We start from the raw sequence: 16,309 nt of genomic DNA on the forward strand, positions 1-16,309 counted from the left end.
CGCCTCGCCTGCGTACGCACGCGCCGTCCTCAGACCCCGCGCACGAGCGCCCGGATCCCCAGGCAGCCCCTCTGCCCCCACCCCGCGCACGCGCCGCACGCGCCGCACGCGCCCAGCGCGTCCCACGCCCCGCGCACGCGCAGGCCCCTCCTCGCGGCCAATGGGCGACGCCGCCGCTTATCCGCTGTTTATCTGCGGTGCGTCGGCCGGCGCGCGTCAGTCTGTCGGGGTCCTGGGCTGCCGCCGCCGCATTTGCTGGGACCCGCGCTCGTGCGTCAGCTCCCGCCCGTCTTCTCGCAGCGCCCAGCGCCCACCCGGTCCCCGCCCCGGCCCGCCGGCCGCAGCGCCCTCCTTCCGGCGCCATGTCGCAGAGCGGGACACCGGGCCTGCAGGAGGAGAGCTTGCAGGGTGAGCCTCGCGGGGGAGCCCGGGGCCCCGGGACGGCCGCCGGAGCCGAGCCGGCGCCTGTGGGGCGGGGGGCGTCTCTGCGCGCCGCGGGCGCGCGGCTGCTCGCTGTCCGCGGCGGGGCTCGGGGCTGCGGACCTCGGCCTCGAGTCCGAGCCTCCGCGCCAGGCGGCGGGGGGCTCTGGGGGACGCGGAAGGCCCGGGCGGGCCCTCGGCGGGGCTCCCGGGCGGGGTGGGCTGGGGCGGCGTCGGCCTGTTCCGCTCTCGGATCCCAGCGACTCGCCTGAACCCCCCAGCTCGGGGCGCCTGAAACGCCGCCTTCAAGCCCCATCTTGAGCGCGAATAGCTTATAAAAGGCCCCGTTCTCGCGTCCTGTGGGTCGGCGCAGCCCCGGCGGGAGCCCAGGGCTAAGTGGGGCTGCGCGGGCTTGAACTGGGAAGCGCTGGGCTCCCGCGGAGGAAGGTCGGGAAGGGGCCGCCCGCGCGCAGACGCGCCGAGGCCACAGCTGCGCGTCCAGTGCAACTAACGGACGGACCGCTTGTCAGCGGGGGCGCAGGCGTGCGATCGGCGTTGTGTTAAGCTCACTCTTGCCAGCGGCTCGTTCCAAAACGAAGCTCGGAATTGACTCGCGGGCCGCAGGGCAGAGGCGGGACCCGCCGGCGTCCGGCCCTGGCGCGGTCCGCGGTGCCCCAGGCTCTCCTGCCCGGGGCCTTGCGCCGTTCCGGACCCGCGGGCTCGGGGGGCGCTGGGCCCCGCTGCTGTGTCGGTGGCAGCCTTGAGGTCCGCCCCCTGGGCTCGCCTCGGTGGCGCTGCCTCCCAGGCCTGGGTCCCTCCGGCCACTCAGGAGGCCGCAGAGTCGGGGAGGAGGAGCCTGCGGCGGCACCTGGGCTTCTCTGCGAGTTGACCGGGCCGAGCGAGCGTGAGGGCGTTTGGAGAGGACTGTTCAGACCTGAGAGTGACTTGAAAATGCTTACGTTATTCAGAAAATGCCAGTTCTGTTTCTTAGTCCTTAAAACAAGATTTTATTTTTATTAGGCAAGACTGAATTAGCCTAATGCATTGTATGACATGTATTTTAAAAGTACAACCACATTTTTATTTTTTATTAGTTTCAGGTGTACAAAACTTAATAATTAGACATTTACACCCCTCATAAAGTGGTAATCCCCTCCCCCAAACTACTACCTCTCTGATATCGTATATATCGTGTTGTCGGAAAAGTCATGACGTATTTTTTTTATGTGTTAAGTTGCAAAAATGCATCATGGCTTTTTTGACAACCCAATAGCTGTTAATACAATACTATTGACTATATTCCCTATGTTGTATTTTACATCCCGTGACTATATTTTTATTTATATGTCTGTGTGTGTGTGTGTGTGTGTGTGTATATATAACTATATATAACTACATATATATAATTGTAGTTGACGTTTAATATTATTCTACTTTAGCTTCAGGTGTATTTAGCTCAGTGGTCAGGCATCCATGCAGTCCATGAAATGGTCCAGTACCCATCTAGCCCTCTACCTAATCTTCACAACACTATCGAGTATATTCCCCCAACTGCAGTTCACATTCCCGTGATTATTTTGTGACAACCAGTGTGTACTTTCTAATCCCTTCCCCTTCTCCCCCATCCCCATCCCTCCCATCTAGCAACCACCAGTTTTTTCCTCTCTATCTCTGAGTCTGTTTCTGTTTTGTTCATTTATTTTGTTCTTTAGATCCCACATTTAAGTGAGATCAGCTGGTATTTGCCTTTCTCAGTCTGACTTACTTCACTTAGGATTATATTCTCTAGGTCCATCATGTTGTTTCAAATGGTAAAATTTCATCCTTGTTTATAGCCAAGTATAATCACATTTTAAAAATCCTGTAATCTCCTTAAATTTTGAAATAGATTAGGGAATTAATCTTTTCTGTCTTTTCTCACACAGCATCCAGGGGGTATTTTTATAAACTCTAGTCCTCGTAGTTTTTTTTTCCTAATTATCAAACTACTTAACTTCTAACACTGTATCTCACTGGTTCAGATTTAGCCTCAGGAAGGGTCTGAGCCCTCGTGAGGGGGCTCCCCCACTGACACATCAAACTGCTGAGTCATTGGCAATGCAAAATCGCCAGCTCAGGAATTAAAAGATTGGTTTTGTGTTTTGCTTATTCTATAATAAGCTGGTTACACAGGTTGTGGAAACTCATGGTAAGGATTCACGAGTGTGCGAGTGTGTACGTGCTGTCGGGCACTCCGCTCCTCACTGTCCAGCTCCGGGTGGGCGGAGTCAGTCATTGGACAGCCGCCCCATGAAATGTGAGCCGCATGGATTCTGGATTAGGCTGAGCTGGCTTGTCCTGTCTGCTCTGTTTTGATTTGGTTTGCTCTTGTTTACCTCACACGACAACTGAGAAAACTTTGGCCGCCAAACTCACATCACAGACAGCAGCAAACGTTTTTCCCTTTGCTTGTATCTGGCACCAGATGTTTTCCCCGAGGAGTGAACAGCCAAACGGATGTGTTTTCCCCCTTCCCCTGGTCCATTCTGGTTACAGCTGTTGACTTGCAAGGTGTTCTGTGCCTTTTTCTCCATAGATGCACAACTGCTGGCGTGCAGGAGGGGACAGACTTTTGTGATGTTATTGGGTCACGGTGTCATGGGAGGGGTGCATGACTGACTTCCCTGCAGGCCCCCTTCTGAGAAGAGCTGCTCATGCAGTCAGGGCCCAGCCCTTTACTCTGAGACACCCCACCCCTCTTACTGCTATATCTGGGGACAGTTCTGTTGTCATGGCAACTCATCACGGACGGAGGTGTATTAAGAGAAAAATAATTGGTCTTTATTTGGAGGGGAATTGTGTGTGCAGCTTAGGAGTATAAAGGGGTTTCAGACATTAAATCCTAGCCCACCCCTGCATTTCACAGATGGTTGCATTGAGGCCCAGAGGGTGAGTGACAGCAGGCAAGGAAGAGTCAGGGGCTCGCCACTGAGTGCCAGTGGGGTACCGGGAGCCTGAGTGACAGGCTGCATTAGACAGACCCGATCCTGTCACCCCGCCTGGCAAAAGTGAGATACCCAGCTCCTGGTAGGAAGCAGGGGTCAGAATTATCTGTTCAAAATCTCTTGTGGGGCCGGCCGAGTGGTGCGATGGTTAAGAACTGGCTTGGGACGCCAGAGGGCCCCAGTTTGGATCCCACATATGAGGGCCAGTGACACTGCCCTCCACAGCTAAGATGCTGAACAACAGCTCAACCTGGAGCTGGGCTGCTGTGAGTCGCCGGTGACAGTGTAGGCTGCAGCCCCTGTGGCAGTGGGTTGCCATGGGCTACCGTGTGTAGCCATGGGCTACCGTGTGTAGCCAGCAGCCAGCGTGAGTGGCCAGCAGCTGCAGTGAGTGGCCGTCCAGGAGCCGGCGACTGATCTGCCTCGCCCGGGAAGAGCACAATGATGGTGTCAACTTGGGCCAGTGAGGCAACGTCCTCCACAACTAGACTGAAGAACAAAAGGACAGCAACTTGTCTGTTCCCCTTCCCCAATTCCCCAGCACTGTTCCCATCCCCCCAATTCCCCAATAAAAATCTTTAAAAAAAAAAAATCTCTTGTGAATGAAGGGTCTCGTGTGAAGCTTTTGAATTTCTTTAACCCCACCCCTCCCAGGGAAGAAGCCGTGTGATTGGCCCGTGCTCCCTGCCAGCTTGGTGGCTGCTGGCCTCAGGCCTTCCCAGGATGCCATGCCTTCCGGAACCTCCCTCCGCCCTGACCCTGCTCCCAATGTCTTACAGCTGGTGTGTTCCCATGGTGTCATTCCCCTGCCAGTCGGCTGCAACCCTGCCCCCGCAACATGGCCATTGTAGCTTTTTCAAAATATATTTGCTGGAGTGCGCCCCAGCACTCCAGTAAGGATATTCAGAGTGGGGGCCAGGCTCCTGGGGAACAGAGTAAAAGCAGCACAGGTGAGTCTCCTTAGTCATGGTTGGGACCTGCTACCCCAGACTGGGGTGAGGGGTGGCCTTTGGAGCTCTGTGGGGTGCACCTGGGTATGTCGAGGACAGTGCGGCCAGGACAGCCCGGAGTCTCGCAGGACAGGCAGGAACTGTGGGGGCACTTAGGTCAGCTCGTCTGCCTTGTCCGGAGGCTAGGGTTGACCTGTGTGTGTGAGCTGTGCGGTGCCCGTGGGGGCGGGTGAGTGGAGGTGGACGAGGGCCTCGCAGCCCTCAGCAGCGGTGTCTGCTTTCTTCTGAGGCCTAATGATACCAGTGACTGCCTCGAGGATTTGTGGTTCTGAGCGAGGTTTCTAGGGTTTGAAGCAACCCTGATCCCATCTTTATTGATTAAAAAAGCAGTAATTGCAGGATGAGAGTGGGTTAACAGCACACATTTTCTTTATTTCCACAATGCATGTTTTCCCACTTGTTGCAGGTTAATAATGAAACATTATCCTTTAGTAAATCATTCTTGGAAATACAGCTTTTGGACCCAAAGCTTTGCTGCACACAGTGCAGATGGGATTGTTTTTCTTTCTCAAGGATGCTTAGGACTTTCTGTGAGGTGATTATAAGAAGCATACACATATTTGTCTCCATGGAGTCTTGAGTTGGCCCGTGACATAATAAAATACACGTATGTCCACCTGAAACCAATATGTCCTGTGCCAACATCGTGTATCTGAATTTAAAACGTTAGTGTTTGCTGGCATAGAGCTCTAAAACCCTTGGGGGGTCTCTCGAGTGGCAGTAGTGCCTTTGTTATTCATAGAACCCCTTTTGTAGGGAGCCCCTTTGGAACACAGGAGGCCCAGAGGCCCTGGCTAGCCTCAGGGTGGGGGTGGGGAGGAGCCCCCTGTGATTAGAGGGTGGGAGCCCAGCACCCAGCCCCTGCAGGGAGGGACGGGCTGGAGGTTGGCTTATGAAAACTGAACAGCCAGGTCCCAGAGAGCTCGTTGCTGAACACAGAGGCCGTGCCCGGGACAGGGCGCAGGGAAACTCCCTCACCCCAGACCGCGCCCCGTGTGTCTCTTCCACTTGGCTCTTCCTGAGTTTTGTCCTTTCTAATAAATGGGTAAACAGAGTGTTTTCCTGAGTTCCGCGAGTTGTTCTGGTGAATTACTGGAACCTGAGTTGGGGCGGGGTGTTCTAAGGACCCTCGAGTTGTGGTATGTCAGGCAGAAGTGTGGCTGGCGTCTGATCGGGGGGCAGCGTTGCTGGCACGAAGCCCTTCAACTCGTGGGACCTGACAGCAGCTCCAGGTAGTGGCAGCACTGAACTGAACTGTGGGACAGTCGGTTGGTGCTGGAGAATTGGTTATTGGCGTGGAACCCCCACACGTGCCGCGCAGAAATGGAATAAAAAGACAGCACCCGCCGCGGCCTCCGCATAGGCAGACAGCGGGCAGCACTGGCACTTGGTCGGGTGCAGAGCCAGCCCGGAACCTGAATAGTGGATTGAGTCTAGAAAAATGGGGCCCAGCGCGGGTGCCCATGCACGTTCATGGCACGGGGCCAGAGCTGGCTTGTCAGCTGGCTGGGTGTGACCTTGAGTCCAGGGAAGGAAGGGGGCTTGGGTTTTAATGCGCATACCTCAGGGTGTGGACGCAGCAGAGGCTTTGGAAGGTGGTCAGCAGCCTGATGAAGGCGGTCAGTCAGGTGAGCGGGCTCTGGAATGCTGGTGTGGAGAGACTCAAGGTCGTCACCTCTGCTGACACCAGAGGCTGGCTCAGTGGCCTGGCTCCAAGACCACCTCCTTTGTGTGTGTCGGTGACGCACTTGTGTGGACCAGGTTGACAGGAAGCTACCTGAGAGGCTAAAGAGAAAAGTCGTGTGTCATCTGAAAACTGTGTGGTCATTTTGTTAGCAGCGAGCTGGAGGCTGCTGTCCGCCCTGCAGGGTCTCATCTATCCTGGGCCCTCGACTGCTCTCTTCCCACTGATGTGATGTATTCTGCAACTAGCAGCTTTTGAGTGTTAGGCCAGGACTGTCGGATCTGCCCGGTGCTTCAGCCAAGAGGCGGTGATGAATGGGCACCTGCCCCCCGCCCCCGTGTGGTGGCATTAGTGCCGTGTTGGTTTAAGGACGGAGTGGCAGCTGTGGCTGACGATGGCTGTAATAAGTGAGGGCGACTGTAACCCTGTTGATTGAGTTTCTGGGCTTCTGTAGTCTGCCTCCCCGCTCCCTTTGGCACCCGTCCTCCGTATGCCACCAGAGTGATCGTGGAGCAGGAAGTGACTTGGGGGGATACACAGGCTCCTGCACAAAGTGGAAAACTGTCCTGGCCCAGACACAGGCCTGGGCGTGATGCCAGCTCGGTTTCTGACAGGAAGCAGCATGGCAGAGGGAGCAGCAGAGGCCGTCTTGTTGGGGAGCAGAACGGCCTGACCCGTTTCAGGTCACACAACACGTGAAATATGGGCTTACCAAACCCGGGCTTCACAAGGGAGAACAGGAACAGCTTTTTGAAAACAGTGCAGTAGAATATCTTCATGACCTCGGATTAGGAGGAGACTGCACCTGTGACTGAATGAGAATCAGGCGTTTTGTGCTCATCAGAAGACATGAAGGGTGAAAAGATAAGCCACAGTGAGAGGGATCTGCAACACTCACGCGAGGAGAGACTCAGGATCTTGACTGTGGACCTCCTGCAGACAGACGGCCACTCGGTAGGGAGGAGTAAGAGGCTTTTGCTGTGCAGGTGGCCAGTAAGTGTGAAAAGTGTTCAACATCACTAGAAACCAGAGAAATGCAAACAGACCATGCAAGGTGGCACCACACACCACAGAATGAATGGCTGAGTGTGAGGACCGATGGTCCCGAGTGGGAAGTGACAGAAATGCTCCTTCGGGGAGGATGGTGGTGGTCCCACCGCCTGTTAGCCCAGTGGCCGCCCCAAGTGGTGCCGCAGAGGCGAGGGCACACGGACGGACAGACACCACGAGGGAGGCGCTGCTCACAGCTACCGCCTGGAAGCGAGCCGCACGTCCAGCTGGGCAGACCAGGGCGTGGCGTGGCGTGGCCGCACCATGGGCCCCTGGACGCGGCAGCAGGGCACGCCCTGCCCCACCTCCCAGCGCACGCTAGCTGGCCCCTCAGTGCAACCCCAGGAGCCACTGGTGGGTCCGGCCCTCTTACCTGCGGGTGTCTGGGTTGCAGCCACACTGGACCCCTCAGTCCCAGGCTCTTCCTGTCCTTGTGGGACGGGCCACAATTGTTTCCATCTTCCAACGATGCCACCTGTCAGTCCCCCAAGACACATGTGCAGGGACAAGACCAACAGCCCTGGCGCCCGGCACTGCCTGGCATGGCCCTGTGTCAGGTTGTCCGTCACATGGGCACGGGCCCCCAACCATGGGTTTCCTCTGCAGGGCTGGGCCCGGCCCCTGCCTGGTCCCGGTGCACAGCTGCCAGCAGTGCACGCCCAGCTGGTGAGTGGCGTGGGTGTGTCCTGTTAACTTCAGGGACAGAGCCCGGCTTGGAGCAGCGGCGTTAGGTGCGGGCTTTGCAATTTGGTGGGGATGGCGGCTGCTTTGGTGGGACGTGGCGGTAAGCAGGTGACCCGGTGCTAATAAGACAGTTCTCTGTAACAAGTGCCTGGGTAAAATAAATTTGTTTGGAATATGTAACAGACGTCAAGCTTTCGTTCAAGTAAGAAAATGTGGAGCCAGCTTCCTGCAGACTTGGATGAACACATGCTGAGCGTGGCTCAATGTGGTGAATCGGGTTTGGTCAGAAATGGATTTGGTCATATTCAGTTTGTTCATCTGGCTGCCGGTGTCAGGAAATACAGAGCAGCCATCATAAATGACGTGTGCTGGGCCTTGGGGTCAGGACGTGTGCTGGTGTGCAAGCAGGTTCATAAGGGCTAGTTTAAACCTTAAAACCTTTTGAATCCCCATAGGCTTTGGTTGACACCCTTTTCTCAGTTCATTGCCAAAGAGCATTGTGGTCAGTTAGACTCGCCAGCTGACAGTTGGCTCCACCGATGGGCCTCGGGCGGGTGAAGGCAGACCCGTGGTGGGAGCGGAGAGGGAGCCGTGTGGGGGCCGGGGGCTCAGGCGACGGCTGGTGTGTCCCCGGCGCCTCTGCCTCTCGAGTGGACCACGTGCAAAGTGGGTAGAAAATCCCACCTGTGCCCTTGTTTTGTCCCCGTCAGGCTCCTGGGTGGAACTGCACTTCAGCAGCAATGGGAATGGGAGCGGTGTCCCCGCCTCAGTTTCTATTTATAACGGTGACATGGAAAAAATCCTGCTGGATGCCCAGCACGAATCCGGACGGAGCAGCTCCAAGAGCTCTCACTGTGACAGGTGGGTGCAAACGCCTGTCGTGGGCTGCGGTGCTGCGTGCTAACGTCCAGTTAACTGCAGCTCGGGTTTCCCGCCTCCTTAGACCAAGGCCCCTTGTCCTCAGGTGGGAGGAGGGACCGTGCCTCGGCCGGGGCGACACCGGACCACCCCTGTGTTTCTGCCCCATCGCCTTGACTGGCTTTGTCAGGCCGCTTGCTGTGAGTCTCTGTCCTTGGCTCGGCCAGTGAATCAAGGCCCTGGCTGAGTCTGAGACTGAAGGTCAGGGGTGACAAAGCCCACCCCCGTCTGGCTAGCCCGTGTCCCCGGGACTGGCTGATGCCTGTGGGCTTAGCTGCGAAGGTGGAGGACCAGGACCAGTCTGGGCGCGGCGGGGGGGGGGGGACCCCCGCTCGCTGGCTGCCCCTCCCTGTGGGGAGAACGTTAACGTGTCTGTGTCTCTCATTCGCATCGCTGCCCAGCCCTCCTCGCTCACAGACCCCACAAGATGGGAACAGAGTGTCGGAAACAGACAGCCACAGCGTCGGAGAGAAAAACAGCTCCCAGGTAAGGCCCCGGGAGGCGCGGCCGAGCAGGCTGGGCTGTCTGTACGGCGCGAGTTGGCAGCTTTGCTGAGGAGAGCGCGGTCTGGCGGTTAGGGTGCCTCTTGCCTTTTTAAAAAATATGTGGGATGAGGGCATCCCCACCACTCGGGCTCAGGGAGGACCTGTGGTGGGCCCGCCCCCCGCGTGCCTGTGGCTTGGAGAGGGCGCGCGGCCAGTGGGAAGAGTAGCGGAAGCCGGGTGGTGGCGGTCTGTCGGTTGGGTGGCGCGTGCCCGCCACTGTGGGCCATCCTCCCGGGCACGGTCGGGCCTGCTTGTGGGTGCCGGGCAGTTTACTGGGGAGCTAATGGGCTGGTCACTTCTCTGCATCAGGCCCTGGGGTGTGGTTGGGAGGGGCCGAAGCCTGAGGGCAGGTGTGGGTGAGGGCCCAGCGCCACGCCCTGCGCCCCTGCTTGGCACTCGCTTGCAGAGCTGATCCTGAGCTAGGCTGACGCTCAGGAAGTGCTTCCGGAGTGCTTTCAGCAACCACGATGCCACACCAGTCTGGAGCCAGCGCCACCCGTCCTGTCCTCCCAGGCTGCTGTCCCCTCAGCGGGGACAGGCGGGGTCATGGCCCCCAAGGCTTTGTCAGTGCCAGAGGTCCAGAACCCAGCAGGGGTCCGGCTGGCTTCGGGTGGTGTCGCTCCTGCATTCTGGCGTATTTCCCAAATGGTAAACAGTTTATTTCGGATTTTAAGAAGGAATTTTATGCTCAGGTACAGAATTTTTAAATGCTGAAAAGTAGAGAAAACCCCTGTAATCCTACTTTTGAAAGTCCCGTCTAATTGGTGTAGTATATTGGGTTGTCGGAAAAGTCCTGACGCCTTTTTGCAGTGAAAAACAGAGAAAACTACGTCATGACTTTCCCGACAGCCCAGTAGTTCCTAACATGGCGGGAATCGCGGGTGGACGGGGGCGCCTGGCTCCCTCCGTCCCACCGCAAGGAGCCGGCGGCTCGTGAGCGTGTGGGCTGCACAGCGGCTCTTGGCACAGCCGCCCCCGAGGTCTTGGGCCCCGCGTTTCCTTTCCTTCTGCTCCGGCCAGCCTGCGGGCAGCACCTTCGTGGACGGCTTTGTCCTCGCGTGGCACTGCTCCCTCAGGATGGTGTTGGCAGCTCTCAGTGCTGCCGGGGTCATAGGACCCTCACGGTGGCCCGCCTGTCCCTTAGGGGGGCGAGTGGCTGCAGCCCCCGCCCGCCGACCTGACGCCGGGTGGGAGGTGGTGCTGGCGGTGTGGGTGCCACACGCTCATGTGTTAACACTTTGTCTTAGTCTGAGGAAGATTACATTGAGAGGAGGAAAGAAGTCGAAAGCATCTTAAAGAAAAACTCAGACTGGATATGGGATTGGTCAAGCCGGCCGGAAAATGTCCCCCCAAAGTGAGTCCATTTTCAGTGTCACCAAATGTCCACGCCGCGGAGCAGGTCCGTGCCCTAACACGTCTCCCCGCCCTGCAGGGAGTTCCTGTTCAAGCACCCGAAGCGCACAGCCACCCTCAGCATGAGGAACACGAGTGTCATGAAGAAGGGGGGTGTGTTCTCGGCTGAGTTTCTCAAAGTCTTCCTGCCGTCGCTGCTGCTCTCACACCTGCTGGCCATCGGCTTGGGGTAAGTGGCCCGTGGTCACGGGGCTGTGGGTGTCTGTGTCTGCTGTCCGCCGGAGTGCCCCATGCGCTCTGAACCAACCTCCATGATGCAGAGCCGTGCGGGGCTCCCAGCGCCTCCTGCAGGCCCCTCGGCAGTGACACGGAAGCCAGCCTGTCCCAGACAGTGCTCAGGGGCCCGGTGGGCGTGACACTTGGCGCCAGAGCTGCCCTTCTCCTCCCCCTGCAGCCTCGGGGCGGGGGCGGGGCGGGCTGGAGGTGGGGGTCCTGCTGGGCGGCCGTGTTCTGTGGCTGCAGCTTCCTGGGCGGACTAGATTGTTACATGACTTAGGCTGGTGCCACGTGGCTGGAGGGCTGGCACCTGAGGCACAGAGGGAAATATGGTTTCAGAGCCCTGTGGCACTGGCACCCATTCCCGGTCTGTCCTGAGCCTCGGGGGAGAGGGCCCCTGGTCTGTCCGGAGTCTCAGGGCACTGAAGCCTGTGGGTCTCGCAAGGTTATACCCAGCCAGGTAGCCCTGCGGGAGGTGGGAGTGGGGCTGCTTTCCCTGACCTCTGAACCCGAACAGCTCTTCTGCCTGTGGGAGCGGCTTCCTGGCTGGGCCACAGGCTCCTGGACGCAGCCTCGGGGGTATTTATAGACGGTGGTTGACTCCTGGAGCTTCTCCAGAGCCAGCAAGTCAGGTCCTGAGGGGCAGATCTTCCTGTAGGGCGGCTTTCTGCAGCCAGCTCCCACGTGTGGGGGGGCCCTGTGTCCTTCTGGGCCGGCCCCACCCCAGCCCCCCGTGGGCTCCCTGTCAGGGCCAGACCGAGACCCACCCCCGGCTCATCGGGAGGCCCCACAGCAGGCGCACTCACCCTCCACAGGCCTGCTGGGAGCCACGTCGTCCTCACCCATGGCCTCTGAGGTTGGTGGTCATTCCCACCTGCAGTGACAGTCACCTGCCCCACGGTATGTGGCCAGATCAATTCAAAATAGAAGGGCTGTTGCATTCCGTTTCCTGTGCAGAGAAGACATTGAGGTGTGGCGTGTCCCCCTTTGTCCGAGTGCCGGGTGCACTGTTAGAGCACGCGGGTGACACCCAGTGGAAGCACCCACTTGGTGAGAGCTCATGGTTCAGCAGCAGTGTCGGGGGCCTGCCGTGCGGAGCGAGGACCGCAGCTCCAGGCCCGCCCTCACGGCCGCTGCTTTTCCCGTCCAGGATCTACGTGGGACGGCGTCTGGCCGCTTCCAGCACCTTCTGATGCAGGCTGGGGACTGGCCTCCGCGGGAGCCCGCAGCAGCGCCATCGGAGAGCTGTCTGGGTCCTTGGTGGCTGCACCGCTTGTTCATTTGTTCTGTAAATGCTGCGTCCCTAATTTAGTGAGAAGAAGGCTAGACACTGACCCACACTAACCTGTAATCATCACACCTATGGGATCAATCAGTCAGCATGTCCTAGTAGTATCTGCTGTAACCATCTGGTGGTGACGTTTCTCTGGCCACCGTAGATACCTGAGCATAAAGAATCTCACATAATAGTCATGATGGAGTATTTCAACACAAATGATCTATAACCTTAATTTGATTAACACACTTCGTATTTCGAAAGAACGAGTAACGCTGATGTTAAAATGCTACGTAAAGGGTTCATCCCACATAACTGTTGTGGCCTTACACTCACATGATAGTAGGAAATGCTGTGAGTGGACGCAGGCTGTCTTGCAGAAGGCGGGTTTCCTCCTGGTTGTCCTTAGTTGGTGATAAATGCAGCCCCCGGTACGCACAGAGTGGCCCGCTGGCCACTGCAGGCTGGCTGATGACCGGCCGGGACCGCTGCGGACGCCTGGGGTCCCTGCTCAGTACCCCCCTTGCTTCCCGCTCTAGATGCTGAATGGCGGCTTGTCTGTGTTCAGTTTTTGTGCGCTCTTAGAATCAGCTTCATTCTAAGCAAATCTGTGTTTACTTTAAAAGACTGGAAATAGGAAAAAATAAATCTTTGCCAAATCCTTCAGAGATGACTGTATTTACATATGGTTTCAAACGAAGTGCCATAAAAGTTATTTGATTTACCAGGTGTGCTCCCTGTTGGGTAATTTTCTCTCTAGCATGATTTTTTAAAGGCGGCCTCTTTGATATACTGTTTATATGCCGTTGTGTAGTGTTTCACTTTTCCACACTAAATTCAGTTGTGTTAAAATAAATGGAACATTTTAATTTTTAAAAATCTTTGTTTATATTGAATCGATTACCTTGGGACTGGTAGATTGCACACACAGCCCTTTCATTTGGAGACAGCTGGTGGAACACCCCCGGATTCTTTATGCAGCGAATCCTCTAAAGCGGAAGTCTGTGCGGTCACGCTGAACCATGCTGGCCACACGAATTCCCTTTCGTTTTACAGCAAGTGTTTGTCTTCCATGGGAAACAAAGGGGTTCGTTCCTCTGCTGTGTCTAGAGTGTCATGACACGGGGGCTGCACTCACCATGTCCGAGCAAGGTCAGTGTCTTCGGAATTAGCACCCCTTAAAGAGAGCTCGAGTCCCCTACTGCCCTATGAACCGTCACTCGGGCTGTCAGGCCCTGTCGCCGATGGCATTTAGTTAGCTGAGCTCTTAATGAAATGGGCTTAAGCTGTTTGTAACATGAGACAGGAAGGTCCGGTTTTCTAGCAGCTTTTCCATCACTGTATCAATACAGTGGGCATTTTATTTAAAATGATTTATTTAAAACCTGCTATGGGTTTGTATTTTTATCTCTCAGGCTGGATAATATAATAGTACAATAATTTGACTATAATAATTGACCTTTTGCAAATAGACCTCTTTTCTACTGTTAATACAAACAATACTTCATTTTATCCATTTTATAACAAGTAACAATACAAAAAACAAATGGTTTTAGATTTAAAAAATGAAAACATCGGACTGCTACTTTCAAAGGCAGTTGCCTGAGCCGGACGTTTGCTCTCAGCAGAGCCTGAGTTTGCAGACTGTGTGACGCATGTGTGTTGCCAGGACAGAGGCACATGGGGCAGCCTTGAGGGAAACGGCAGTTTCTTAAAATGATACCTGCACAGTCCTCATTCCTAGAAGCTGCTTCTCGGGATTTACCCCGAATGCAAACCTCTGACAGTTTGAAAGTGCATAGCACGAGGCTCTAAGTAAGTAAATATTAGTATATTCAGTGTAAACCGTTTGCAGCTGGAGCTCCTGTACAGCGGTGTCCAGGTGGGTGAGCGTGGTGCTCCCACAGTGGAGTACAGGGGTGCGCTGCAGCTGAGTGATTTCCACGACACTGTCCAAAGTGCAACTACCTGCATGTCCCCATGAGACAGGAAAGTGACAGGCATTTTGTAACAGCCCAGTCCTGCCACATTGGTGTCACTGTGACCCTGGATGTGGGGCTTCCCGGCCATCAGTGGGACGAGAGCTGCTGGGCCACTGAAACTGGCATTACGTCCCATTCCTGGAGCACAACCCCCACGCTGGTTTAGTCTGCAAACTCAGACTAAACCGCCCAGTGCAGGGGCCTACCTGGGAAGGACGGGCCATCCTGAGGGTGGGCCATCTGATGGGGACCCTCTGTGTCAGGCGACCTGCCCCAGATGACACCACTGGAAGAGACGAGATGAGCCCACTGAGCCCAAACTGCAGACTGGTGAACCAAATCACGTGTGAGAAAACAACACGCGCAATGCTATTGATGGTGCAAAAAGCCAAGAAAGCACACGTACCTGCTCATTTGTGCAAAACAACGGTGTGAATACACCAGAAAGGAAGATGGGCTACAGACAGGAGTAGGTGGGGACCAGGAGGGGGGGCGGGGACAGGCCGACTTCAGTGTAAGTGGCTTAGATCCACAGCACCACGGCACCTACCGCCTCAGTCAATAATCAAAACCAGGGCGGCCGGTGCATTCAGTGGTTAAGAGTGCAGGCTCATGGCACCAAGGTTGCCGGTTCGATCCCCACATGGGCTACTGAGCTGCGCCCTCCACAACTAGATTAAAACTACTTGACTTAGAGCTGATGGGTCCTGGAAAAAAACCACTGTTCCCCCCACCCCCCCAAATGAAACCAACGTGGGGGGAAGAGACGAGACCTGACAATGAAAAGCCGCGGGAAGGGTGGGAAGGAGGCCTAACCTGAAGCGCTGGGTCACAGCGGACAGCACTGCACTCCTGCTGGGAGAGGTGACATCCGTCAGGCCTGGGCGAGGGTCCTGAAGCTGCTGCGTGTACCGTCGCTGAGCACAAGCACGTCACGGGCAAGGCCCCAGGTCTCCCTGGAGGGCACGGCGCAGGGGAGGCTGGCACGAGCTGTGGGTGTGCACTAGAGGTGTGTGAACTCGGCTCTAAGGACACAGAAACCTGTCAAATGCGTGGGAGCACATGTGTGTCCGGCTCTGTTCAGTGACACCTCAGCAGTGAGGAGCTGGCGACACCCGGTGCTGGTTCCAAATACCCTTCTCCAGGAGCCCAGAGCTGCTTGGAGAAGGGAGTTCCAGGGCAAGGTGAGTGGGACCTTCCAGGATGTGCTCACAAGGTGACGGCATATTGAAAGGACCTCCTCAGGAGCCGACGTGCAGAACTCACAGTCACAGAGTCACGATCGTGACAGATGTGCCCCCATAGGCCAAGGCGGCACCAGAGGCCACTGACAGAGCCCAAGGACCGAGTAAGTGGGGAGTCACCGCCATCAGGCAAACACAACGGCCGTGTCATCAGTGGATGCTGAAGTTCACGGCTGAAGCTGCGAGGACGAAGGGTGGTTTCACTGTCCCCGAGAGTCGTCACAGAAAGCAAACTCGCAGCCTCACAGTGAGGCCGTCTGGCGACACCATCGGCCTGACCATGCATGGAAAAGGCCACGTTTCTCTCTTCTTGCCAGAACAGATAACAGCAGGTTAATCACGAGAAACTACCAAGCAAACCCATGTTGAGGAAGATTCTACAAAGGAACTGGCCGGTGTCAACATCACAAAAGACTGAGTGGCTGTGGGGGTTGGAAGAGGAAACACGACAACTAAATGCGACTGGAATCTGGTTGAGAGACGTTAGGAAGAACTAGGGAAATCCAAGGGCTGTGGACGAGCTGGCAGTCCCGCCTGTGACTTCCCAGGTGTCCCCACGCACCCGCGCTCACATAGATGTTGGTGTAGGGGACAATGGATGAGGGTTTGCAGGACTCTTAGGATTTTTGCAACTGGTTTAAAATTATTTCAAAATAAAATGAAAGAATGAAGACAAGTAGATGCTACCTTCTTACTCAGAGTGGTTCCTGGACTAGTGGTTCCTGGACCCGGGGTGGGGTAGGGTAGGGGGAGCTGGAACACGGCCGCCCAGCCCTGGAGTCTGACCTCATGGCAGCCGAGGAAGCTCCTAGTGAACGGGGCTGCTGTGGGTGGAGAGCAAGAAGCAGGGGTGTGCATGTGCTACCTGTGTGAGACGGGGGTG

At 56.3% G+C, this 16,309-nt stretch overlaps 2 protein-coding genes and 1 long non-coding RNA gene across 4 annotated transcripts; 1 reads left to right on the top strand and 2 right to left on the bottom strand.

Moving 5' to 3' along the window:
- Positions 1 to 146: 146 nt before the first annotated feature.
- On the top strand, positions 147 to 13,056 carry BNIP3 (BCL2 interacting protein 3). Of its 2 annotated transcripts, none has more exons than XM_019644157.1 (6): positions 147 to 408; positions 8,543 to 8,693; positions 9,152 to 9,236; positions 10,543 to 10,649; positions 10,728 to 10,877; positions 12,075 to 13,056. In XM_019644157.1, exons 1-6 carry the CDS (start codon positions 363 to 365, stop codon positions 12,115 to 12,117), a joined length of 582 nt encoding a protein of 193 aa, XP_019499702.1. In that variant the 5' UTR covers positions 147 to 362; the 3' UTR covers positions 12,118 to 13,056. The 2 variants fall into 2 exon arrangements, with proteins under 2 accessions (XP_019499702.1, XP_019499701.1); XM_019644156.1 differs by lacking the exon at positions 147 to 408 and adding an exon at positions 4,193 to 4,354.
- LOC109383574 (uncharacterized) lies at positions 4,361 to 8,536 on the bottom strand. The gene is made up of 5 exons (XM_019644155.1): positions 7,522 to 8,536; positions 6,997 to 7,117; positions 6,811 to 6,909; positions 5,977 to 6,199; positions 4,361 to 5,668 (listed from the first exon to the last, which is right to left on the bottom strand). Exons 1-5 carry the CDS (start codon positions 7,643 to 7,645, stop codon positions 5,534 to 5,536), a joined length of 702 nt encoding a protein of 233 aa, XP_019499700.1. The 5' UTR covers positions 7,646 to 8,536; the 3' UTR covers positions 4,361 to 5,533.
- On the bottom strand, positions 10,881 to 12,068 carry LOC109383576 (uncharacterized). The gene is made up of 2 exons (XR_002124223.1): positions 11,426 to 12,068; positions 10,881 to 11,234 (listed from the first exon to the last, which is right to left on the bottom strand). It is a non-coding gene; the product is annotated as an uncharacterized LOC109383576 (long non-coding RNA).
- Positions 13,057 to 16,309: the final 3,253 nt, after the last annotated feature.

This window comes from Hipposideros armiger, unplaced genomic scaffold (assembly GCF_001890085.2).
Source record: "Hipposideros armiger isolate ML-2016 unplaced genomic scaffold, ASM189008v1 scaffold_85, whole genome shotgun sequence".
In the NCBI taxonomy this organism is placed as follows: Eukaryota; Metazoa; Chordata; class Mammalia; order Chiroptera; family Hipposideridae; genus Hipposideros; species Hipposideros armiger.

What these genes read in the sequence shown, in the direction of transcription:
- LOC109383574 (XM_019644155.1), bottom strand. Translation starts at nt 7,645, where the DNA reads ATGTGTCTTGGGGGACTGACAGGTGGCATCGTTGGAAGATGGAAACAA. An exon ending in GATCCTGAGTCTCTCCTCGC is followed by an intron (nt 6,910 to 6,996) that starts GTGAGTGTTGCA and finishes ATTCTCATTCAG; the next exon opens with TCACAGGTGCAGTCTCCTCC. An exon ending in TGCTGCGTCCACACCCTGAG is followed by an intron (nt 5,669 to 5,976) that starts GTATGCGCATTA and finishes ACTGTCCCACAG; the next exon opens with TTCAGTTCAGTGCTGCCACT.
- BNIP3 (XM_019644156.1), top strand. Translation starts at nt 4,243, where the DNA reads ATGGCCATTGTAGCTTTTTCAAAATATATTTGCTGGAGTGCGCCCCAG. An exon ending in AAGAGCTCTCACTGTGACAG is followed by an intron (nt 8,694 to 9,151) that starts GTGGGTGCAAAC and finishes ATCGCTGCCCAG; the next exon opens with CCCTCCTCGCTCACAGACCC. An exon ending in GAGAGAAAAACAGCTCCCAG is followed by an intron (nt 9,237 to 10,542) that starts GTAAGGCCCCGG and finishes ACTTTGTCTTAG; the next exon opens with TCTGAGGAAGATTACATTGA.